Source organism: Python bivittatus, unplaced genomic scaffold, assembly GCF_059951505.1.
Source record: "Python bivittatus isolate LINGU-HERP-01145 unplaced genomic scaffold, Pbiv_v1 ctg000080_np1212, whole genome shotgun sequence".
NCBI lineage: Eukaryota > Metazoa > Chordata > Lepidosauria > Squamata > Pythonidae > Python > Python bivittatus.
The window spans coordinates 60,436,160-60,461,374 of record NW_028277035.1 but is presented as its reverse complement, the minus strand read 5'-3'; the positions used below and the strand labels follow the sequence as shown (position 1 = coordinate 60,461,374).

General features: G+C 37.7%; 1 protein-coding gene across 1 annotated transcript in view; it reads left to right on the top strand.

The window, feature by feature from the left end:
* Positions 1-16,985, top strand: part of DENND6A (DENN domain containing 6A) — a 28,773-nt gene extending 11,788 nt beyond the window's left edge. The window contains exons 9-20 of the mRNA XM_088134205.1: positions 1,154-1,209; positions 2,309-2,431; positions 4,333-4,428; positions 7,890-7,984; positions 9,483-9,548; positions 9,639-9,703; positions 11,209-11,298; positions 11,965-12,018; positions 12,105-12,214; positions 12,618-12,720; positions 13,031-13,105; positions 14,313-16,985. Coding sequence (XP_087990331.1) covers positions 1,154-1,209; positions 2,309-2,431; positions 4,333-4,428; positions 7,890-7,984; positions 9,483-9,548; positions 9,639-9,703; positions 11,209-11,298; positions 11,965-12,018; positions 12,105-12,214; positions 12,618-12,720; positions 13,031-13,105; positions 14,313-14,438 — 1,059 coding nt within the window. The 3' untranslated portion in view covers positions 14,439-16,985. The remainder of the gene's footprint in view (positions 1-1,153; positions 1,210-2,308; positions 2,432-4,332; positions 4,429-7,889; positions 7,985-9,482; positions 9,549-9,638; positions 9,704-11,208; positions 11,299-11,964; positions 12,019-12,104; positions 12,215-12,617; positions 12,721-13,030; positions 13,106-14,312) is intronic.
* Positions 16,986-25,215: the final 8,230 nt, after the last annotated feature.

The following is a 25,215-nucleotide window of genomic DNA, read 5'->3' as shown; positions in this document are numbered from 1 at the left end:
TATGTTTGGATCTCTCACTGTAAAGCTTCCACCCATTGCTTCTTGTCTTACCTGCATTGTAGCAAGTTTGGATTTGCCCATCTCAGATGTGTACTGTATCTGTGTGAAAACTGTCTGGGCTTGAAAGGTGAGTTAAGGAAAGGATAATAAGCATAAGATTCCCCAAAGAGGTTCTACCAGCAGGTTTAGTGCCTTCTTCCCCTTGGGCACCTTTCTCATGTGTGAACTTCAGCTCTCAGAATTTTCAGCAAAAACCATGCAGCCTGGGGAAGGGTGATTAGTGCATTCATTAAATAAGTGATTCAAGTGGAACAAACTTTGTTTAGAAGCAGATATGTTCTGTAGACTTGTGGCTCTGGTAGCAACCATCTTATGTGCAGGTTGTATCCCTTCCTGGATTGAGAGGCCTTTCTCTCAGTCAACCATGCCAAATCACCTCCTGTTTGGATTTTTGCAATATATACTATGTGGAGCTTATAGACCACTCAGAAGCTACCATTGGTCCAGAATGGTACAGGGGGATGAGTAATTATGGATGGTCCCAATTTGGCCCATGTAACATTACATTACTATTTACCAGTAGGCCAATTTTTCTACTGTTTCTGCCCAAGTGGTAAATTCTGGACAAGTTGGTGCACTCCAGGTCCCAGCTGTAAAACATTGTCATCTTGTGGGACCCAGGAGATACATCTCAGTAGATGCTGAGGAACAGCATTCCTCTGAGGTCTGCATGGGTCTGACTGTTGGGCTTTTGTAAAACCATAAAAGCCTGATTCTTTCAACACCCCTGGGATAAGGTGTAGCAATCTGCTCCCTGCTGGTGGTTTGTTGGGAATATGTTTGTTTAATTATCTTTCCATGATATGTGCCATATATTTTACTTTTGATTTTGTCCTTTTGTTGTTTTTCCTTATTATTTTGTACTGGATGTTTTAATCCTACTGTGTAAACTGCCCAAAGTCACCTTGTAACTGAGATGGTATACACTTTGAGAAATGAAGAAAGCAGGGAATCTAGTGAGGGGCACTTTACAGACTTATATGATAAGCTTATTTTAAGGGATCATTATTGTTGCAAAGATAGCATAGTGCGCTTTACTTTTTATTTTATTCTCTGGTGCTACTCTGATCACAAGCTTTTTGTCTTTTTTTAGGCAGATTCACAAATCTCCATTGCTTTGCCTACTGTCTATGAAGTAGATCTCTTTAGGTAAAGACTAAAAAACATCTTGGTTTATTTCTTCACATATTACATCAAAGAGTTTCAAGAACTGAAACTGAATCGATTACCTAGCAAAGAGACATTGAGATAAGAGATCATCCTATGAAACATAATATTTTTTTATTTATGTTACATGCATCTTTGCATGGTGTGTAGCTGTTTGTCATGTCACGAGAAACATTCCCATCCATTTTCCTACTTGGTTAGCCCTCCTGCTAGCAAGCCTATTTGGGCAGTAAAAGCAGATAGCTATTTCCTTTCCTTTAGCTGTAGAGAAACAGCATCTTGATTACAATCACTGATTAAGAACTTTTAAAGTTAAAGAAACATTAATCTTGCCTCTAATAGCAACGAGAAAGCATGAGTCTTACCCACTGTTTGGATTAGTAGGGATTAAAGCTTTTCCACCATGTGTTGTGGGGTAGGGTGGGGACAGAATTTGGGAGGCACACATACCCTGCCCATTTATACAGCTGCTTGAAGTTCTTTTGAGCTCAAGGTAACTCCCCAGCCCAAGAAAATTACCTATCCTTGGTTGATTCACATTGTAATAATTAACTTTAACATACTGTTATTTGATCCGATTTCTTTTTGCATGAGGTGAGTACAGGTGGTCAGAGAGGAACTCTAACCACTAATTAGAAAAGCAGCCCCTACTGCAGGTTTTCTTTGCTCCCTGTATGCAAACTGTTGTACTGTATTTCAGAAAGTGTCCAGATAGTGTTTGCAGTAAGAAAGCCAGGAAGTCATTTCTAGAAAATTTAGCACTCTGTTATCTCCATAGTGAATACTACAATATGAGCAAATTCATCTTTGACATGGTCCTAATAGTCTGGCCAAAAGTGGACAGCTAGTAAATGTGTGGTCTGAACCAGAAGTTCAAATCCCACTTTATCTGCATAGCTTTCCTGAGTTCTGTTTTCCAAAAAGGTATAATAGTCATTCTGTCTTAGACTGTTGAGTGTGCAAGCCAAGATGATATTTCAGTTGCACATGTATTTCAGTGTTTTCTTTCTTTCTGGTTCTGCTGTCTCTGCTATAAGTAGGGCAAGGAAAAAAAGTCTTTTTTCTTGTGAATCTGTTTCAGATGTTTCTCGCCAGTGTTCTTTCACATCCAGATGCTGTGGGAACTAGTGTTGTTAGGGGAACCATTAGTTGTCATGGCACCATCACCATCAGAATCTTCAGAAACTGTGTTGGCACTTGTGAGGTAAACATATGGAGGATTTTAAAAGCTACATGATGGGGCTTTCACAGTGAGTCACAAAATGGGAATGGTGTAGCAGAATAAAAGTCTTTAAGTTTTTATTAAAAACAAAAACGCTAGAGGAAAACTTGGATCAGATGCCGAAAACCATAAAACTGGTTGCTTTTTCATGGTTTAGCATCGTGGATGAACCCAGTTAGTAATAGTTCATTCCACAAACAACAGTTAAACAGATTATCTCTTAGTATGATGTGTCCCTAAATAAGCAGGTAAGCTTAGAAGCTGCAGAGGGGCTGAAGGGGTCAGAATGACAAAAACAATGTCATGACACATACATCACCTCTTGTGCATGCATTGGAGATGCCACCCACATGGGGGAGAGCTTACGTTACAACAGGGTGATGCTGCTTTCATAATTTTCATCTCCAAAGCTGCTTCCGAAAGCAAAATCATGATTTCAAAGCTGCTTCAAGAAACAATGTGGTCCCGTTGCATTTTGAATGAAGGAGAGTTGCCAAGTTACTTTACCTGCTTCGACTGATTCTTGACAACTAGAAGATGAGAGAAGGCTTCTGCACAAGCTCCAGTCAAGGTGGATGAAGTGATGAGCAAAGGCCACCACTGCTCCACTTGAACAAAGAGAGCCACGTTGCCCCTAGTGCTTAAAACTCTTAAAGTGAAAGGCCTGCAATTTTTAATCTGAGGATGATGATTTTGGAGTTTTTCTTTTTCTTTTCTTTTTCTCAACTCAATTTTTCATGAATTTTCATGAATGCATTATTTGGTTAAGTACCATAATAGAAGAAGAAGTTGGCTAGAGTGTGAGATAGGTTTTAATAGCTGGTATTTAAAATATGTGTGTTCTTCACTGAAGAATTTTTAATAAAAGGTAGTAACTGGGTTAGCTTCCAGTTTAACCAGTTGAGTAATTACTTTTTTTAAAATATTGAAATTAAATACTTACGGACCTTAATAAGCAAAAGTTAATGTTAAATAAAGGTACTGAACAACTGTGAGAAGGACAGGCAATTTTAACTGAAGGCAACAGGTCACCATGGGTGTTTCCTTTCTTATTATGTTATGCATCAAAGCAGTCTGATTTTTTTTAATTCTGTCCACACAAGTGTACATTTTCCCTGTATTGATTGATCGCAGTGTTTTAGTCAGCCAGTTTTCTTCACTTTAACCAATGGTGATGCACTTTGCTTTTGTTCAGGGTTTCAGCCATGCTCTTGCCCTTACGTTGCTTGCCAGTTGTTTTTTTCTTTTTTCTCTTGGTTTTGCATCCCTCTCTTGCCCCCTCTCCCCCACTTTGAGTTAGCATTCAGTAGCTATATTATGTTCAACCCCCCTTGGTCCTTCTCTTAAGAGAGCTACCCTTTTTGTTTTTTGCAAACCTTGGAGTTCCTCCCAGCCTGTTAATATTTTAGTTTTCTGTATCGATAGAACTGTTTTGCTTTTTAAGATTTTGACTTGGAAACCAGTATTTGGAAAAGTATTTAGACAGTCAAGTCCAGCATCCTGTTTAGTGCAAGAAACCACATTAAAATGACCCTGATTGATGGTTGTCCAACATCTGCTTGAATATATCCAGCAAAAGGAAACTCACCACTCCCTCAGTAATCATTTCCAGCGTCAAACTGCTGCTCCTGTTTACAGTTAACATGAGTACTGTAGTGTGCAAAATGTTTTAAATTTTAGTGGTTCCAATTTTGAAATTAGGTGTTTCAAATTAAAAACATGTGGAAAACCCCTGTAAAATAGCATTAACTGTTCAGGAGTGTATGTACAGCAGAAAATTGCAACAACATAGAAGAATTTACTGAGATCAGCTGGTGTAATCTACAAGTAAATATGTAATAAACTGACACTTTTATTTCATCTCTTCTATGTTCATTTCACAGCTGTATCTCACCCTTGAAGTACTACAGTGATTTTAGACCTTATTTTACAATACATGACAGTGAATTCAAGGACTATACCACTCGTACACAGACCCCGTAAGTAAATGGATGGTTAAATTAAACAGGTTGATAGAGTAATTTTTCTGACATAATTTTGATTTAAGAAAGTACCTTATGCCTGTCTCCTCAAAAATGTCTCATTGAGTTTGCTGGTGGAATATTGATCAAAAAGATTAGAAATTTCAGTTTAGGAAGTTTTAACAGAGGAGTGTGTACTTCAGTTCTTTAACAGGAGTGTGTACTTCGGTATCGTGTTATTTTCCCTTGTGGAGAAGAAATGTAAAAGAATATGAGTTTTGCATACAGTGTTGTTCAAAATTTGTTCATCTACTTAGAATAATTCCAGTGAGAACCTATATAATGCTAGCATTCATAATTTCTGATGTACTGTACAGCTGACCTAATTTTTAAACTATTTCTCAATTAGAGATGGTGGCTAAGTATTGTTTCTCAGACTTCTCTCATTAGCACTGAACCAAAACAGTACTGTTTCCAATAAACCATAAAATGCAAAGCACAAACGTTGTTTGCAACATTTTCTGGCAATATAGCAGTTTGATGTCTAACTAGCTAGCAGCACCTAGCTGACTTTGGTGAATTTCAGAAAGCTATGCAAGGTCAGCTCTGTAGTCCTTGGATGAAAGTTGACCAGGAAATACTAGTTTTCTATACTAGGCTGCAAAGTGGAAGGAACATCCCGGAAGAAGGCAGCAGCAAACCTTTTCTGTATTGTTGCTGAGAAAACTAAATGGAATAGCCATAAAGTCGCCAGAGCTGAGCTTGACATTTTAGCTTAGTAAACTGATGGGAAAAATAATGGTCTATTTTTAAAAAAGTTTATGTTAAATCATCAAGTTATAATTTCATCTAACAAAGGTCATAGGAATAAATATCCAAATATGAAAAACATATTTGTGAGCAAGTTATTTTTAGAAATTAAATTGTGTTGTGCTTAACCATCCTTACAGAAACAAAGCAATGTTTGGAATGCTGATGGCCCATTAAGCAAATGTAAAAGATCAAACAACTTGTGTGGTTAGCGTATGCTGTTATTTCAAGCAGAGCTGACATCCCTCTATAAATATTTTGTTTTTGGATCTACACTTCCCTGTGGTCTAGGCAGCATTTCCAGTCATATCTGTGGAGTTTTTCACCAACCACACATTCAAAAGATTGTTCTGCTTGTGTGTGAATTTACTTGGACTGTTGATTGAAAAACTTTATGGTAATAAATTGAGAGGGAGATGAAATCGCATCTAAACGGTTTACACTCAAGTTAAACCCATCAAAATATGAAGTTAAGCTCATTTTAGAAGCTGCACTAGAATGTACTGTATATTAAGCAACATTGGGAAGGTTTTTGAGTCTGATTAACTTAGCACTGAATCATTTGTGCTTAAGTTATGCTTTTTCTTTTTTAGTCCCCCACCTCCGCCCCGAACTGTGTATAGGTTTGCATTTATTCCCAGTTGTTGCATTGGTACTTTGCTCTTTCTTGGACATTGAAAAAGCATTTGTGTGAGATGGGCGGCTATATAAATGTGATGTATAAATAAATAAATTGCAGCAGGTTTATGAGTAATAATTTGATTCTTGGCATTTTGTTTGTTGAGGTATTACTGTTGGTGTTTAATTCAACATGCAAGGAACAGTGAGCAGCCCCAACTCTCTCCTAATGTGCTGGTAAAATAAATGAAGAAATGATCCCCATGTTTCCATCATGGAGGTATAATGCAAGGAGCCTTCAAATGAATGCAGAAGTTTCCATGTGAACTGGAACCATCCACTCTCAGGATTCCAGTTTGGAAGAAAGGAATCACACGTAAAGCTGGTGATGGTGATTGGGTTTAAGTATGGAGACCAGCTCATTATTTACATCACCAATCTGACTTATGGAGAGCGGGAAGGCTGGCTCACCATTCCTCACGTGTTGGATCACACACACAAAGGTAACATGTCAAGCAGTATTATTGTTTAACAGAATTCCAGTTCAAGTGATGGATATATACATTTCATTCATCTTATTTTAAAATTAAATTAGTAAAAACTTAGCCAAATAAATGATTTTATCAAATATGGTAAGTTATTACAAGTTGGTTTTCCCTTTTCTCGTGACACAGGTTTAGTTTAGTTGCCTTTATCATAGTCCTTTTTAAAAGTTGTTTTAGCTTGCATTATTTTACTGAAACTTTTCTACATGAGTTATAAATGGAAATTTTTAAAATAATCCCCATTTCTTTTTATTTTCAATCTCACTGTCTCTTTTTCCTGCACTGTTTGACTCTTGTAATAACAACTATATTTGTCTGATGTTAGCATCAGTTTCTAGAGATGCGTGCATGGCTATAGAAGAAAGGGAATTAAACAGGCCTGCAAAGCCTAGATATATAACTAGCAAGATCTGCCAGTTGAGGATAAAACTTCGTGCATCTGAAGAAAGAGCTCTGGATCATGGAATGTAGTGGAATGCGGCAGGCTCTCACTTGGGATCCAGTCACAATTGAAGGGCCAGAGCACGGAAACAGGATCTTCCAGATGTTGTGAGGGCAGCTAATTCTCTGGGGATCTGTTATGTTCCTCAGCTTTAATGGGGGCAACATTTGCTTAAGCTGTGAATCATAACATCCCCATACAGAAAAGAGCAGAACTAAGTTGGGTAATACAAAACAATAAGAACATGTCATTTCTCTTGAGGATTAGAGGCAGACAAGGACACATTCTTTTCAGCTGGGGAGGGAAATAAAGGAAAAAGCTGGTCCCTTTGTTTTCTCGTGTGCTGCTTGTGCTCTTTCAGCAAAGGAGAGGGGCTCACATCTCTCTGGCTTCCTAATCCACTGTGGTTTATAAGCTGTTAGATGTGGCTTGGTGTATAGTGTGAGCTCAGCCCATCGTGTCCAATGTAACAAACTCTGATTAAGCAAATCATGGCTTTGGACAATGTGTTTATCCAGTGTTCATATTTAAGAGGGCTTTCATCATCCTCCCACACCCTGTGACTGATTCTGCCCTCCCTCCTGTTCAAACTGCAGCTAACGAAATTGACTCAGGAGGCTGTCACTGTTTTGAGGCAAGAGGGCAGCTTATCTAGGGTAAAACTCTGGCAGAGTCCCTTTACAGGAGGGCTATGAATACGAACATGTCCCACTGATAGAAATTGGGAAAGATTTTTTCCCCCCAAATCTGTTCATGCCTTCCCAGATTGGTTCCAAAGGAACAGCATGTGGGAAGCACAGCAAGTTGGAGGGGGAATTTGCAAAATTACAGTCCTTTCTGCGAACAACAGCTTCTGTTGTTGGCAGTGAATCAAAATTCTTTATATGAATATACAAAGTGAGCCCTTTTGTTCAAGAAAGAGCTACTTTGGATCTGAGCTAATGTAAAATATGCTGCATATTTTCTGTTTATGTGTTTCCCAACATACTTTCCCTTCTGGAGCTTAGCATCTTTCCGCCTCTAGAGCTCCTACTGGTCTCATTTAAGCATCTTCTGTATTACAGGCCTTCTGTCATATTAGGAGTGACAAACCCATTTTTTGCTAAAACACTGCAGCATTGGCCACACATCATTCGAATAGGAGATATCAAAGTGTCAGGTAAAGTCTTTAAATTAATTGGAGATTTGTTTTGAGGCATACAGAAAGTTAAACCTATGTTCTTCCTTTATGGTTAAATGTTGATAAAATAGGAAACATTACAAAAGTCTGTGTTAAAATGAAATAAAAACAGAATTTGGATTTCAGGATGAAAGTCTGTTGATTCAAATTGCTTTATATGTACAAAACCTAACCAGGATTGAAATAGAAGTACTGGATCAGGCCAGTGTAGTCAGTGATAATTGCAAGTTGAATAGGATCTTCAAGAGAAATTGAATCAAGCTTCAGGACAGCAATAAAGAGCAATAGAAGATAGGGAAATAATATCTTATTTATCAGTGAATTTATACACTGTCTTTCTCTTCATCCCAACACTTCCAAGGTAGCTTATAATAAATATGAAGCATGAAACAAATTCAATACAATTATATTCAGTCATTGAAATAATTAACAATTAAAACTTGGTGAAAGACTATCTACTTCTGCTATCTATTTAAATCCTGGAAGAGTGGGGGGCAGATAACCTCCTCAAGGGTGCATTCCAATGGCCTTTCTCACATATCTGATCATCAAGTTTCTGGCAGTGAGAACATCTTCAGAAGAGCTGCTGCTGCTGCTGAGCTAAGTAGCTGAGTAGGTTCTGAGCAGGAGAGAGAGATGGTCCTGTAGACAATTACGCTTTAAGTTATCTATGGACGTTAAGGTCAACATCAGCACTTTGAATCTGGACCAGTAGGCAGTTGGTAGCCAGTGCAGATCTTTCAGGACAGGCATTGCATGATACCTGTACTTTGCACAGATCATTGCATTTTGCATCAGTTGCAGTTTCTCACCATTTTTCAAGGGCAGACCGATATAAAGTGTACTGCCTAGTCAAGGTGGTGTGGATAACTGTGGTTAAATCCGACTGACATGTTGCATATACAAAGAATTAGAGCTTTGATCCTGCTGCTGTGACCACTGCCTTGCCTGTTTTGACCACACACACTCCATGAAAACTGACTCAAAGGGTCTTCCAAAGGAGTGAGTCCCTTCAGGTCATCTTTCCACCCCAAGTCAGTGTTTTCTTTATCCTGGGGAGCAGGATGGTGAACATCTGTGCCCAGAGGCTTTATCTGGGAAGATCTGCAGCAACTTGTCCTGCAAAAAGAGTTGGAAGCAGTTACTATCTTCTGTATCTTCCCCTAATGCAGTGTTGTCCAAACTTGGCCACTTTAAGATGAGTGGACTTCAACTCCCAGAATTCCCCAGCCAGCATGGCTGGCTGGGGAATTCTGGGAGTTGAAGTCCACTCATCTTAAAGTGGCCAAGTTTGGACAACACTGCCCTAATGAATGCTGGAATTAGGCAGCTCCTTTGGAAGTTCACATATTTACACCAGCATCAACTAAAATGGGAAGATTTTCAGCATACAAAACCACTTTAAGAACATGAGCTGCCTGGAATGTTTAGATTCTAATGTTTTATTAAAACAGGGCCTTTTTACACAATTTGGCAGGTGAAGTCCCAAAGCAAGTTAAAGTAAAAAAGCTGAAGAACTTAAAAACTTTGGATTCCAAACCAGGTAATACATTTTATCATTACGGTATAGATTTTCAATCTGGAGTCTCTGTTGGTCAACCCCAGAGATAAATTCAGTGTTTTTCCTTCCTAGGTGTTTATACATCATACAAGCCATACTTAAACAAAGATGAAGAAATCATAAAACAATTACAAAAGGTAGTATTTCAGACTTAAAGCATTAACAGTAATTGATACTGGACAGAGGCAGGAACCTGAAGAGAAATCCTCAAAAAGAGAAAATGCTTATCCACTTTGTTTTCTCCCTTCTTTTTTTAGACAAAATGTGTTCTATCTCCACAGTTCCCTAATCAGGGCTCTCCCTCGTGTTAACTTCTAACTGTGCAAAACAGAAGACAGCCATGTCCCCGTTCTTTGGGTTGTTGTCTTGTTTGGTATTTACAGTGGTTCCTCGGGTCACGAACTTAATTCGTTCCGCGACTCTGGTCGCGACCCGAATCAAATTTTCCCATAAGGTTCAATGGAAATACGGTTAATCCATTCTGACCCCTATGAATTTGGTCGCCAACCGATTTTGGTCGCCAACCGAATCAAATTTTCCCATAAGGTTCAATGTAAATACAGTTAATCCGTTCTGAACCATATGTATTTTTTTTTTAAACCACAAGAATATGAAACAAAGTACAGTACAGTACAGTACCAAGAAAGAGAACACTAACCTTGCTTGAGGCGACTTCTGGTGTGGAGGACAGGAAGGCGGGTGGGGAGGCGGTTATTGTTTGGAGGGAGAGTCCCCCTCCCTACAGGAAGCCACGACCACGTGTCACGGCAGGGAAAATGGCCGCGGATCCTGTTTGTCACCCGATGCGGAGTTCGCGAACAGAAGCAAAATTTTGCGAACGGTGCTGTTTGTGAACAGAAGTGTTCATGACCTGAGGTACCACTGTATATGCTGATGAGGTAACCAGGAACTGAGTTGTGGCCCTAAAGCAGCAGCCTTTGGACTAATTTCCACCCAAACCCACCTGCAGAGAGTTATCTATAATAAAAACTTTTTGTCCCTTCCCTGCGGCTTGCTACTTGGCAAAAAGAGAAGAGGGTGGTGGAAAGTTTTTTTTAAGGTGACATCAGAGAAGGAATGAGGATTCTTGCCACATTTTGCTCTGGTCCCACCCGTTGCTTACTTCAATTTCATCCACCTTGTAGCCCCCAACAGTTTGTTTCTATAGGAATGGGGCTCTCAGCAATACCACCACCACAAAGTTGTCCATTAGTGACATACTTGTGCTCTACTGTCATGTTACAAGCAGGACAATAGTAGGATTCTATACCTTTTGAGCAAAGTCTTGAACCTAACTGGGCCACGTTTTATGTTTCTTGTATGTTAAATGTGAAAGATCTATAGCATGGTTTAATTCATGGCTTTAAATAATTTGACAAAAACTCTGGGTATACATTTCCTCCCATTATATTGCAAACATCATTAATGTAAATACTTTACATTAACAGTTGCTTATCCATATCAGTACAGCAGTGTTTCTCAACCTCAGCAACTTTAAGACGTGTGGACTTCAACTCTCAGAATTCCCCAGCCAGCGCCAACTTCTGGGAGTTGAAGTCCACACATCTTAAAGTTGCTGAGGTTGAGAAACACTGCAGTAGAGTATAGCTGCAGTCCTGAACATTTTGATTGCTTTTTTCAGGGAGTACAACAGAAGCGTCCTGCAGAAGCCCAAAGCATAATCCTTCGACGCTATTTTTTGGAATTGACTCAAAGCTTCATTATTCCCCTAGTAAGTGGATGTAAATGAAACACCCATTTGTTTCTCAGCGGGAACTGCATGTTTAATCATTTAAATACTTAAGCCTAGAATGAAGACAATTTGAAGAGTACACTTTCTTTCTTAAAAAGAAAGTAATTGTACAAGACCTGTGTTTAATAAGTAATAAAATAAATCATAATTCTGAGTGCAGTTAATGATTAAGATAAGTTCTAAAGAAAATTCCTTATTTATTTACCAAAATGTACAAGTTGCCTGTTGTTCCAGTTCTAGATTCTTTGAAAGAATCTGAATCAAAAACATGTTTCTTAGCAGCATCTTCTCCTGATCTCACTTGTACTTTCAAGACAACTTTAAGCAAAGCTATTTTTTCTTATTTTGTACTGTGTCCATTTCATAGTTTCTTTAGCTTTTCTCAAGAATAGAAAGTACTAGATCTCATACACACACCACTGTGCATGTACAGAGGCAACGCCTACCTTGAATTTGGGCAAGGCTGCACTTCAGAATTCTAGCCTTAAATAGAATAGATGCTGGAATTAGCTCAATGCCAATTTGCCACCTTTTATTTCAAAACAGCTAGTCACGTTTTTGGATCAAATAAAATATAATTTTAGATTTGGCTAATACTTGCCTTTTCTGTACAGTATCTTATTTTTGCATCTTGTTTTTGTTCAGGAGCGATATGTAGCAAGTTTAATGCCCCTGCAAAAAAGCATATCACCTTGGAAGGTAAGAATATTTTTAGAAGCTGAAAATTTATTATATATACACCCGCAGTCTATGCCCTGTTAACTTATAGTTGTGTCTTCTCATAGAGTCCACCACAGTTGAAGCCATTCAGCAAAGAGGAATTTATGAAAACTCTTGAGAAAGCAGGGCCTCAGCTTACCTCTCGGTTAAAGGGGGACTGGATAGGATTGTACAGGTAATTTTGTTGTACTAAAGCAATACAGTCTTAGCATGATGCTCCTTTTGTTCCAGCAGGCATTGAAAAGTTATGTTAAATTTGCAGTGTTAAAGTGCAATAACACTGGTGTTCATAAGAATCAATACATTCTTCCTCTGGCATTTTATACTGCGAGTAACAAATCAATATTTGTTACTAGCTGTAACCCTAATTATAAGTGTCTGTCATGAGAGATAATAGAGATGTCTTATAAGAGGGTTTTTTGTTAACATACGAATAAAAGGAATTCAAAATTATATCTTATGGTCAATATTGGTTACATTTCATTTGTAAATACAGCTGGCTAAGAAGGTAGATACTTGCTTTAACTTTGATTGCAGAATATTCTTACAGTAAAACAAATTTTCCCTTTGTCTTAAAGGCATTTTTTGAAATCTTACAATTTTGATGGTTGGTTCCGGACACGGCGGAAAGAAATGACACAGAAGCTGGAGGCACTGCATTTAGAAGCATTGTGTAATGAGGTTAGATAAGTGTCTTTACATCAAGCTTTTTCTTCCCTATCCTTTCTATAAGCGTAAGTGCAAAACAGTATTTATACTTGAAAATCCAGTTGAAAAATGTGCATATCAAATTGAAATTCCAAGTACTGAAGGTAGTTCCATCCCCACCCTCCCAAAATTTAAATTACATTGCAAACTCTTGGGATAAGGTATAGCATTAAAATGACTAATAATTTTGTTATCTCAGAAGTGGTTCGTTCTTGTATCCTGCTTGATGTAATAGTTATTTATGGATGTAATTAACTTTTAGGTGCATTTTTTCTTTTTCTAGGACTTGCTTTTCTGGAGTCAGAAACACACTGAAGTGGAAACAGTGGATCTAGTCTTAAAATTAAAGGCTAAATTGGTATGTGGATTTTTTTCAAAACATTCTGTAGGCCTTTGCCAATGTTTGTGTGCTGTCCTTCATTTTAATTATTTCAGTTGACACATAAATTGCCAGAATGATCCAAGGAAAGAATATTGTATATCTGTCCATTCTCCTGATCATACCAAAAGGGATAGTACGGTGGAGTATTGATAATCCATAACCAAGGTTCTCAATTCCTCCTAACTAGCATTGTTACTCCCTTGTTGATAGTTTTTACTTCCTGGCATCTTTGTGGAACACGTTTACTGCAGTTTCACAGTGAACATACCAGTTGCTCTAATTCCTTAGATTGAGGAATGGGCAACCTTTTTAGACCAATTGGCATTTCTGAAATTTTGAACTTAAAAAATGACCACACGGATGGGTATAACCATTCATCCACTTTACCAGAAGGTTTCTTGTTACCACCTCACTCACCTTTTTCCTTTTTATGGACTGGTAGACACACTTCCAAACAAAGGGCTGAACTATGGTTGTCTGTCATTTTAATTTTCTTAATAACAACTGTATGGGGCAGTTTGCATTGTTAGAAGGAAAGATGATGCTAGATATTAGCACTTTGCAGCATGCCAGCTTCCCATTTTTTAAAATTATTACTACTACTACTACTACTACCACTACTACAAGATTGATTAAAACAAAAAGCTGGGGAAGGAGCTAGGTGGGTCTGCTTTAACATCCCAGATTATCGCATTGGGTGTCTGTCCTTCAGAGTATAAAAGAGTATCACTTTCTGTTTCCATTATTTCTAAATATGTATTGATGTGATTTAAGAAAGATGTTCATCAGAATATATTTGCTTGTTCACAGCTCCATCTGCTGGTCACATGCAATTGAGGGGAACAGCTATTTTCCATTTAATTTAAAACTGAGCTCACTTCCATGAAGTGGAAAAAATTGATTGAAAACAGTAAAAAAATTAATTAGTAAAAGTGCTATATCATTGGTCCAAATCTTTGAATATAGTTCACCATATAATAACTGACAGTAGCTTTCCAGGTTCAGACAAATATCTTTCCCAGGCCTAACTGAAATATTAGGAATGTTGAGCCTTTGATCTTTTGCTTTACTACTGAACTTTGGCCTTTTACAAATAGGTAAGATAGATATTCGACGTAGCAGTTGTAACTTGGTCTTAGTACAAAATTATAAAACATTTCAAATTGCATTTTTATGATTATAGACTAATGGAGAAAAGTTACCTGTGAAACCTGGAACTATGGAAAAGTTAAAGAAGCACATTGATTCAATTATACTTGCACAGCCAGAAGATTTACAGGGTATCTTGACCAAAACTGGTTCCATGTGACTAATGAATACTGCCATATTCATCACATCACATATTTCAAAGGCATAAGGAGGACACTTTCAGCGAATTGGAGAACTGCAAGTGTGAAAAGTATCTTGTAATGGAAACACACCTTATCAATGCTTTTAAAAAGCTTTTTAAAGCAGCCTTGGAAACTCAACTTGAATATAGAAGGAAGATGTTGTCAACTATATGTAAAATTAAGTGCTCTTATTGAATCTTAATGTATTTTAGAATTAGATGTGCAATGCTGGCATTGCAGAGCTGCTTCAGCTGGTGGTGCTCTGCCCAATTTATTCCACTCAGGGGAAGCAATATTCCTGCTGGTCTGGAAGACTGTCTCACTTCAAGATGATAGCTTGTAGTTTTCCAGTGGGTCTTTTCTTTTCTTATTCTGTCTCCTACTAAAATCTCAAATTGTTGCCTAACCCTGATAGCTCTACTCAGACATCACAGTACTGTTTGCCAAACTATGGTTCAGCACTTGGGAGCACCCCACAGCCTTGTACAGTCCTCCCACTCTTCTACGTATCTTTGGGATCTTTGCATTCATTGTAGTCTGATATAGTATCCTGTAGAAATTATAGATGATGGGAGGACTGAACTGAGCTTGAAACCCCTTCAGATCCTGGATTTAGTCCCCAATTTTGAAGCCAATTGATTACCAGGAGTCCCAGTTTGTCCAGCTTAGATGCCGTAGCAAATTATAATATTAATTAATATGTGGATGAAGAGAGTTCATGAATCCAAAAGAAGACAAGAAAGAAAGGGAAATATGTGCTTCTGGTCACATCTGCTTTGTGATACTTGAATTAATCTGATTATCATGTTCAGTGTATAACAGTAAAATTACTTATTTGATCACAGAATCTGTTTCTAAATGTTAATTAGCTAAACTATAAACTAATCAAATTAATGCTTTTTCTTAAGATAACTTCCTTTTTTAGAAACCTATGAAAATACTATCATTGGTTTATCTCTCTCTTCTTCACAACTTTTGTAGATTTCAGTGGGTGTTTCTCATTAAAGGCCTTTTTAATTAAACCTTTACAGTTGAAGGCTTTACTGTAGTACTGAAGCTAAACTTAAAGTATAGTATTAACATTCATTTTCAAAGTTTAAGGAATTAGAACGCTATATACAATGATCAGCTGCCTCTCTTACTTCAAGCATCATAAATCACCTTCTTGGGGAAACCTTTGAATCAGCCCTTACCTCCCATCTCTATATATTATTAAACGAAGCCAAAGTCCATATAAATGAAGCAGTCACACAGTCTTCGTGTTTACTCATTCTACCTGTCCTTTGTAAAATACCACACATATCAATGCAGTGTATAAATAGACACTAAAATATTTGCAAGAATACATACACATCAGACTGGCTATAGAAATAATTGCACATCGAATGGGCTACTATACTGAAAAACTTTGTTTCCTTATGTTAACTGTATAAGTGAGTGGTCCCATCTGACATTTGCTAGTGTAGAGAGACAGAGGTTCCTCAAAGGCAGTCTACTGTTTTAGATAAATTCACATGATACTTTAACTGTAAAGGTTGGTTAGTGAGCATGCTCTTGCTGCCATGTTACCCTCTTCCCCCTCTGGTTTACTGCATCAGGCAGACCCAACTCAACTACCATTTTGGATGAATGGAAACCAGACTTTGTCCTTTTAACTTGTAGATTATACACTAGTTTCTGGAAATCCAAAAGGACAGCCACATTAGGTTGTAAAACACAGTAAATTGCCAGCCTCAGAAAAAGAACTATATGGAACAGGGAGTGACACGGGAAAATACTGGTGTTCATTAACAGAAGTAATTTGCACATCATGTAAGTACAGGTACTGTTTTGGATTAAACAATCCTGCACCCCATAGACTGAAACCAGTATCTTTCTGCACAGTTTTGTGCATGTGCAGTTGATCCAAAAGGACAGACTATAGATGAAATTTTCCCATGATGAACTGGACAAACAATCAGTTATTCCAAATTATGTCTGCTGCATAGCTACTGTAAGAACCCTAATTTGCATTAAATTACTGTCTCTTCCAGTGCTATAAAAATTTTAAGGTGTTTCACTATTATGCTATATTTAGAAAGATACTGTTTTAACCCATTTAACTTACATTTCTTCAAAGAGCTTTTGCAAATCATAATGTCTATACTCTAAGTTCACACAATGAGCCATTTTTCACTGGCAATAAATAATTGCTAATGTGTAACTTTTTTGTTCAAACAAGCATTTTATAACTGTATATGAAATAGGACTTGGAGGATTTGTTCCAAGAATGTTAAACCAGTTCTACTGTGTCCAAAATTATATGTACGTATGTACATTCATAACACAGATTTCATAGTTATTGTCAGTGAATGTTTTATTCATTTTGAGTAAGATTAACATGCAGGCCTTTTGTAGAGAATTGCCTCTGAATTACATTTTGTACCATTATTTAGAGTCCTTAGGTTTAGTTACAAACTGCCCTCTGTATTTTTAAGAAAATGTATTTTAATATTCATTTATATGAATTCCAAATGAAGATGAAATTGAATTGTAAAAAGCTGACTTCTGCAATTATGCCACTATTGCATTACTGTCTCACATTCTTTTTGCACATTTTAAATATGGCCACTAAATCTTCATTAACTGAAGCATTACATAGTACATTTGAACTAGCTACATTAGCTTATTTTCCAAGTGTATTTTTAAATGAAATAAATATCACTTTTACAGAAACTTTGTATGTTTATTCAGTGTGTTATGTGATAGAAAACCTTTGCCCGGTGTGCTTTTGACACTCAAGAAACCCCAATAAACTTCTATGCCATAAGTATTACCTCTATCTCCCCTAGTTTATTAACTACTGTCACTGTGTCATTTAAACTTTTAAAAAATACATCTCAGATCCTTTAAATTCAAATGCAGAATGTTCATGAGAGTGGAGAGAGTTTCTCTTGTGAGGAAAAAAAACAGTAGCAAATCAGTTATAAACACAATGGATGGATGGAGACACCCTCCTGTCCAAAAGAGGGGGCCAAGTTGCAAAAGATGGGATGGAAAACATGAGGTTTAAAAATGGATTCTATCTATAAGGCTTGTCCTTGAACCTCAGCATAATAGTTGCTGGAATTCATTTTGGTTATGGCTTCCTAACTTGCCTCAGTAAATATTACATATTTTCAGTTTTTCGATTTTCCTTTTGAGTTTCTAAGGAATTCCTAATCCTATCTGAGAGGGAAAGCGTGATAATTGTAGGTTCTTATCACTTACAATAATCAGATTAATGGGTTCCAAAATGAAAACTCTTGTAAGGTTTCATCACTGACTCTCAGTAACCTCTGCAGGCAGCAAGCTGTGATGCAAAAAATCATGGCACACGTGACACGGCACAAATCCTGCCCTTGTCCTTATGTTCTTGCATCCTGGCATCTGATGCAAGTACATTTGTCCTGGATTTTGTGTGATTATACACGTTCCATCACTTGTTCCCTTCCTCTGTGGATGCCCATGTTGGTTGTGTTCATACTACATACTAAATTATCATCGAACCCCAATTCCTAAGCCAAAACCAGGTAGCTGGTAAATTGGAGATTTGAATTAAAGAGCCATGTGAGAAAGGAATGGGGCCACATGCTCTCTCATTAAGGTGTCTTGCTGTGCATGTAGTATGTTGGACATGGCAGCTGTGATTAGGATCCTTGATCTATTATTGACAATTAGGCCTGCCACAAAGATCCTGCATATACATGATGCTGTGTTCGATTTTTTTTTTTTTTTTTGGTGCCTTTGAGTCAGTCATGACTCCTGGTGGCTGCCTGGACTAGCCCCTGCAATTTTCTTGGCAAGGTTTTTCAGAAGTGGTTTGCCATTGGCTTTTTCTTAGGGTTGAAGGAGAGACTGGAGCTGGCTTCGTGCCTAAGGCAGGAGTAGAACTCAGAGTCTCCCGGATTCTAGCCTGCTACACCAAACTGGCCCTCAAATTTCAGTTGAAAAATATAAGCCATACTTATTAACAATATGGAGTAGCTGAGATTTAAAAGCTTTTTTCAAATATAAGTCTCATGTTAACATTTGTCAAATAAAAGTATCAACAGGGCTCCATAACCTGCTAAACCAAAAAAGGCCACTGATGGAAGCCTTTGGATTCACTGGGCAAAGAAGTGAAGGATAAAATCTGGCTGCCTGTCTTTTGTGCTGGTGGTGGTACATCTGCTTACCTTTTTTCCCCCTCCCCATTTGGCAACAGTCAGGTGCAGGAAGATCTGGCAGGGCTCTTGTGGATATTCAGTAATCCCAGTTGCCTTTTTCCTTCACTGTAAAACACCCAAACTGTGAGCCAGTGCAAGCAAATTAGTGACAGCTCTGGCTTCAACCCAATTACAACCCCACATATTCATTTCAGCTAAATGTTTGCAATTTACATAACTAAACAAGAAACTACTGACAGAAAATTCCTGATGTTGGGAAGGATGGTTTGCTGCTACTGCAGCAACTTTTCCAAAGAATGAAAACCTAATTCTGTTCATGCTTCAAGTGTGTTTTCCCATTGGGCTGAGCCATGCTCTGCTTAACCACAATTTCTTGAATAGACTACACGTTTGATTTTGGCTTACAATGTTGTGTGGACTGATACATCCCACATCATGGCTCTTGCAGTGCACAAACTCAACCACTGACTGTTCACATGACAGGCAAAGCATGATTTAGTGTCAAATATGGGCAAGGGTATCGACTCAATAAATGTCAGGCAAACGACAACAGCTGGTCACAGCAGTAAAAACAAAGTTACAGCAGTGGAGGGAGACCACTGCTAAAGCAGCAGGGGCAGTATCATAGGCAGCCTAGGCATCTGGTATAAGCCACGTCGTGTGCATCATGACAGCATCAGGTAAATTATGTAGTTTGTACCAGTCATAAGACAATACCCATCCTCACGAGATCTATGTCATGTCCAGAATCAAATTCCCTTCCTCCCTTAGAGGCAGAAAATATGTCTTTTTAAAAGGAAGGGAGAAGACTGTGGAGAGAGGGTAAGTAAAGAATGCAGTTCCCATCATCCCCTCCATTTAACATTTGGAATCTCCAAGGAGCTGGACAAGTCAGGAATCTGAAGGAGAGGGCTGTTTGTTTCAGAACTATAGAAATGGGTAAAATGTGTAGTCAGGAATTTGCTTTAGGTTTTTTATTTTTGTTTTCTGTATTGTGCTAAGTCTTATTTTTTTAATCCCTCTTTCATGTGTAGGTTTCATATGTAGGCCAGGATATGTGCATTAACAGTGTTAAACTAAAGAATGAAACTTACCTCTTTAATGTGAACCCTGTGTTTGTTTTTTGCTGTACAAATACTTAATTCTGGGCCAAACATGAGATAAGCACACATGGATTTCATCTTCAACTGAAATAAGACGATTTCTGTCTTTGCTTTTGATGCTTGTTAAATAAGAAAAAGCTTGCTCACACATGTAAGAAATTGAAAACTGCAGCAAAATGTTCAATGCCTTCCCATGAATGGCAGGATACTCTTCTTTCACAGAAATCCAGAACTTGTCCATGGGCAGATCAGTGAACCTCATCTTGAGTGTACAATCAGATTGCAACTCACAGAGTTCTTCCTCTTCCTTCAAAGTGAAGTTCTCAGGTTGAGCAGAAGATGCAGAGAAAAGATCCCTCACCCAATCATACATTGTGTTAAAAGGGAGGGAAAGTACTGATCAATTTTGTTCTGCAGTTCAAACAGTTTTGCTCTTCCAGGTAGTTTTCAATTAGATTTGAGACTTTCTGATATCCTTCCTCACTCTCAACCCCAAGCAACAGTGGAAACATTTCAATATTCCCTTTTGCAACATGATTTTTCCAAACATTCAGTTCTTTTAAATCCAAGAATCTTGTCACTTGAAATCAAAACTTTTTCTCCAGAGCCTTGCAGAGACTTGTTCAGCTGGTTCATGTGATGAAAGATGTCTGCTAAGTATGCTGGTTTCTGCAACCATTCTCCATCTTCAAAGCACTCAGCAAAATGTGGAATATTATTTTTTTGAAAATACTCTTGCAATTCTGCCTTCAGCTCAACTACCCTGTTGAGAACTCTTCCTCTGCTGAGGAACATATTTCTGTGTGTAACGGAGACTTATGTGTTCTTTGTCCAGGTTTTCACACAGTTTTTTTAAACATTCTTGAGTGAACTGGTCTTTATTTAATAAAGTTAACCACTTTTGTAGCATCATCCAGAACTTTTTTCATTTCATCTCCAAGAATTTTTGACACCAACACTGCTCTGTGAACAAAGTAGTATGTTGTGACATCAGGATTTTCTTTTCTTACAAGAGAAACAAAACCTCTCATGAAGCCAACTATTGATAGAACACCATCACCACATTGCCAACACAGTTCCTCCAAGACAGACTTTTTGCTTCCAGATATAAAGACAAAACGTTAAATACATCTTGGTCTTTGCATGTTTCATGTAGTTCTTTGCAGCAAAAAGTTTTCTTGAATTTCACCTTCATTTACAAGTCTTACAAATGCCATAATATGACATTTATTGGTGAAATCTGTTGATTCATCAACTTGGATAGAAAAGCTGCCGTTCTTCAGTTTATCACACAAAATGTCTTCAGCATCATGTGACATCATCAATACACCAACTTACTGTACTGTTTGACAGTGGAACCTTTTCAATTTCTTGTACTGCATCTGGTCCTAGCATTTTTCCCACTATTATTTTACATGCTGGCATGATTACTTTCTCACCCAAAGTGTGACTTTTCCTTTGCTTTGTAATAAGTTGTCATATGGCTGTGATTTGTAATTAAGTGTCTTTTTAATTTTGCTGGAGCCATTGCTGCATTTGTAAGTTGTTTGCCACAGATGAGGCACAACGGAATAGGACAATCTGGATCACCAGTCCACGTAAAACCCATTGATAAATAGCTTTCATTGTAAAGATGGACTTTTTTTTTGAGTCCGTTGATGTGCCAGTGCAGGGAAATGCCTGAGAAGATTTAAATACTTCATTATCATTATCATCATTAAACTTATTGGTATTGTCCATTCTAGAATCCTCCTCTTCTCTCTCACATCTCTTCAAAAATCACCACACTGGATGCTCAGACATGACTGAATAAACATGTACAAAATTTATTTAAAATAATGGGATAAAATAACTACAGGAAAACCACAGGGAAAATATGTGGGAGGGAGAGACTGATGTCACAGACTAAGTTGGACAAGTCCATTAATTTCTTGAAAAATGTACTTCTCCCTCCCCTTCCTTCAATATATTCCTCCTTTCCTGCAATATATTCCTCCTTTCCTGTAATATATTCCTCCCTTCCTGCAATATAGCGTTCACCTGTTATCAACTGTCTTTGCTACCTTGTATCAAAAATTAAGAATGGATTCAACCACAGTACACAGCATGCTACCAGAGATCCCAGAAGGAGTTGTAACTAGATTTTTGTTCAGTCTTTGCTCATCACTGCAAGAGTGCATTGTCTGAATTTGAAATATTTTTTTAAATAAATCATGATCTCCCAGGAAATCCCTAGTGACCTCTCGCAGAACCCTAGGTTTCCACAGAACCCTGGTTGAGAAACCCTGCTCTAGACATCTATGCTACATGAACAGGAGGAGGCACTATTTGATTGATTTCAATTATTTGTATGCTGCCTACATGAGCAACTCTAGGAAGCTTGCAATAATACTTTAAAAACATCTATAAAATCCAAAATACTAAACATGTTCAATTTTAAAATCTTAAATCTGCAGCTGTCTTTCCAACTCACTCCCCAAAGCACTGCAGAAGTGGAACGTCTTTGTTTGCTTCTTGATGGATAAAACCATCGGGCTCAGTGTAATCTTAATAGTTCAACTATTTCACTGTGAGGGAGCTGCCCCTGAAAATGCCATTTTCCAGATTCCCACCTCCCTGATCTCTCTAGAAGTGGGCAGTCAGAGCATCTTCTTTTTCCCAGATCACGTAGGACAAGAATATAGTCCTGAAGATAGCAAGGGCCCAAGCCATATACAGCTTTATAGGTAGCAACCAATACATTGAATTGAGTCCAGGAGCTCATCCACAATTAGTGCTGCTCTTGCAAAAGAGGTATTATACTGGTGAACCAGCTAGAATTTTTTTTCAGCTTTCAAATGTTGACCAGAAAGGCAGCACAGGGCATGAGGACCCAATCTGTTTTGCATGCTGGATTTGGCAGGGGACATCTTGTGATGGGAGACAGGTGGTGGCAGCAGGAAGTACTGTACCAAGTGGCTACCTAAAGCAGGAGGCAGGACCAGAGTATGAAGCCTCAAGGGCTTCTGGGAAGGCAGTTGGAATCTCCAGCCTTCCACCCTGTGAATCACTACATCCTTCATTGAATCAGAGGTATTTAAAAGTGGGAGAAACTGCTTTGGCAGAAAAATTAACAGTGAAAACTCTACAGATTTATTCAAATCTAGTCAGGGATTATTAACTATATTTTAATAAATCCTAATAGATTGAGTACACAAATTTTATTCTGGATATATCACAAGTTTTAATTAATGTTAATTTGTACTTAACATTTTTACTAGGCCTTTTGTTTCTTCAATAAAAAAAACAAGCTTTTTGGCTTAGCAAGCTGTACAGATACAGCCATAACACAATTTAATTTTGGTTTAGCACAATGTTTGAATCAAGTCATACACGGCAAGTGTGGGCATCCTGTTGGTAGCAAGAGTTACTCTTAACAATTTAGTAATGCTGAAAGCTCTAAAGCCATATCATACATCATCATCGTCGTCGTCATCGTCCTGCCTTTCTGCTCAGAGGGAACTCAAAACAGTTGTTTTTGAGAAGTTGTTTTTTAAAAAAACAGAAATAATGGAATATTTAGGACAGTTTTCATATATTTTTAGTTCCATATGGTGGGAAATGATCTGTCAATTTTCAGCTGTCATAATCAGAGAGAACTTCAAGGACTGCAAAAGGGGGATTCATGGACTACATGAGATCTTAGGGCCATAGATTCACCCCCTTTAATGTATAGGGTAAGAGTATGAAGCTAACCTTAGCTGACTGAAAAAAGCTAAGCAGGGTTGAACCTAGTTAGTTCTTGGATGAGAGACCACCAAGAAATCTTAGGGCTATATGCTAGATTGGGAAGTTGAAAAATATCCCAAAAGGCAAAAATATACCACTTCCATGTCTATAATCAAGAGTCAAGCTTGACTTGAACACATTTTTATCATTTTATGACATGTGAACCAGGCCAATACTACTTGTTAAAAATATCATAGTTAAATCCAACTATGTTGAAGCCTGATTCCTGAACCCAGTAAGAGAGTAAATTGCTGTCATTTTTTGAGATTACAAGCCAAACTCAAACTCAAACTCATGAACTCAAGCCAAAATATACCAATACAGCATATACCCAAACTCCAGTTATCTATCTGCTTAGAATCTGATCTTCTACAAATATAAAAAAAAATGCCCATAGGGAAAAAGGGAATGAATAAAAAGCATGATGTCAAAAATGGTGACTGACTATTGAGAGTTAAAAAGTAGTAACTGTGGAGGACAGATAAATGAAAAATCCTGCATGCAGTTTCCATTTTAATATGGGGTAGTCATGAAGCAGAACTGATTTGCCCTTTTTCTTCCTGCTACAACAGCAACACAACTTGAACTATAATCCATTATAGGAGAAAACAGGTTTGCATTCTCAGGCACCACTGAAAGGAGAGCTATTTGCCTCTGGTGAGTTTGCTGCTTAGAGCAGAAAGCAGATTTTTCTGATTTGTTCAACTGTTTTCCAGGTCATGTACTGTTTATTCTGTCCTTCACAATGAATGGAAATTCAAGGATTCCTAATGAAAAATCTGCCACTGCATAAATTTGCCTCCTCCTCCTTAAAATCAGGGCTTGTTTAAATGAATTGACCTACAGGGAGGAAATAATCTCAGGTGAGTAGGGATATGAGTATACCTTTGATTTTTATTGTTTCTATTTTACATACAATAATTTTTGGAGATAGATAGATAGATAGATAATTAAAACTTTGTAATTGTGAACAACCACTGCAATTCAAATATGAATACTTGCATTTGATCTGTTTAGATCATTAATTATTTTGATTAATACCTTAGACTTGGTTTGTGGACTTTGATAATTTGTGTCTTATGTTGCAACTCTAAACACATGTGCTTGGTACTAAGTCCTGCTAGACTCATCAAGACTTTCAATAAGCCTGTTTTGGACTGAGTTGAAGTTATTTTCTTTTTGGATTATAGCATCGTTATTATCATCATCAAACAAATAGACTTCTCAAAAAAATAATTCTCAATAACCTTTCAGTGCAACTCATGTTTCATGATGGTATACAGTAGCATTTTTTTGTAAACAGGTTCACAGTATTTCAGGGAGATCATGGCCCTTTAAGTGTTGGTTTATTTCCAACATTTATGGAAGAAGAGAGTCCACATATCAGTCTTAACAAACTAGCTCAAGACATTGTTCTTGAATGAGGCAAAGGACAAGACAGTGTTCTCTGATGTATACTGAACATCAGAGCATCTGTCACCAGATGGAGGTAAAAATGTGGGGTGAACAGCTCTGAACCTTCTGTCTCCAACGCCGTTCACCTGAACTGGTTGGCTCACTCCGCCCTAATGGCAAAGTTTTGCCCTGGAGATCTAGTTTCTTCCTAGTGAATCTCAATCCACTAATGAATATATGAATAATGAATGAATATAAAAGTAAGGAAAGCCAGTGTGTAGTGGTTAAGGCATCAAGCTAAA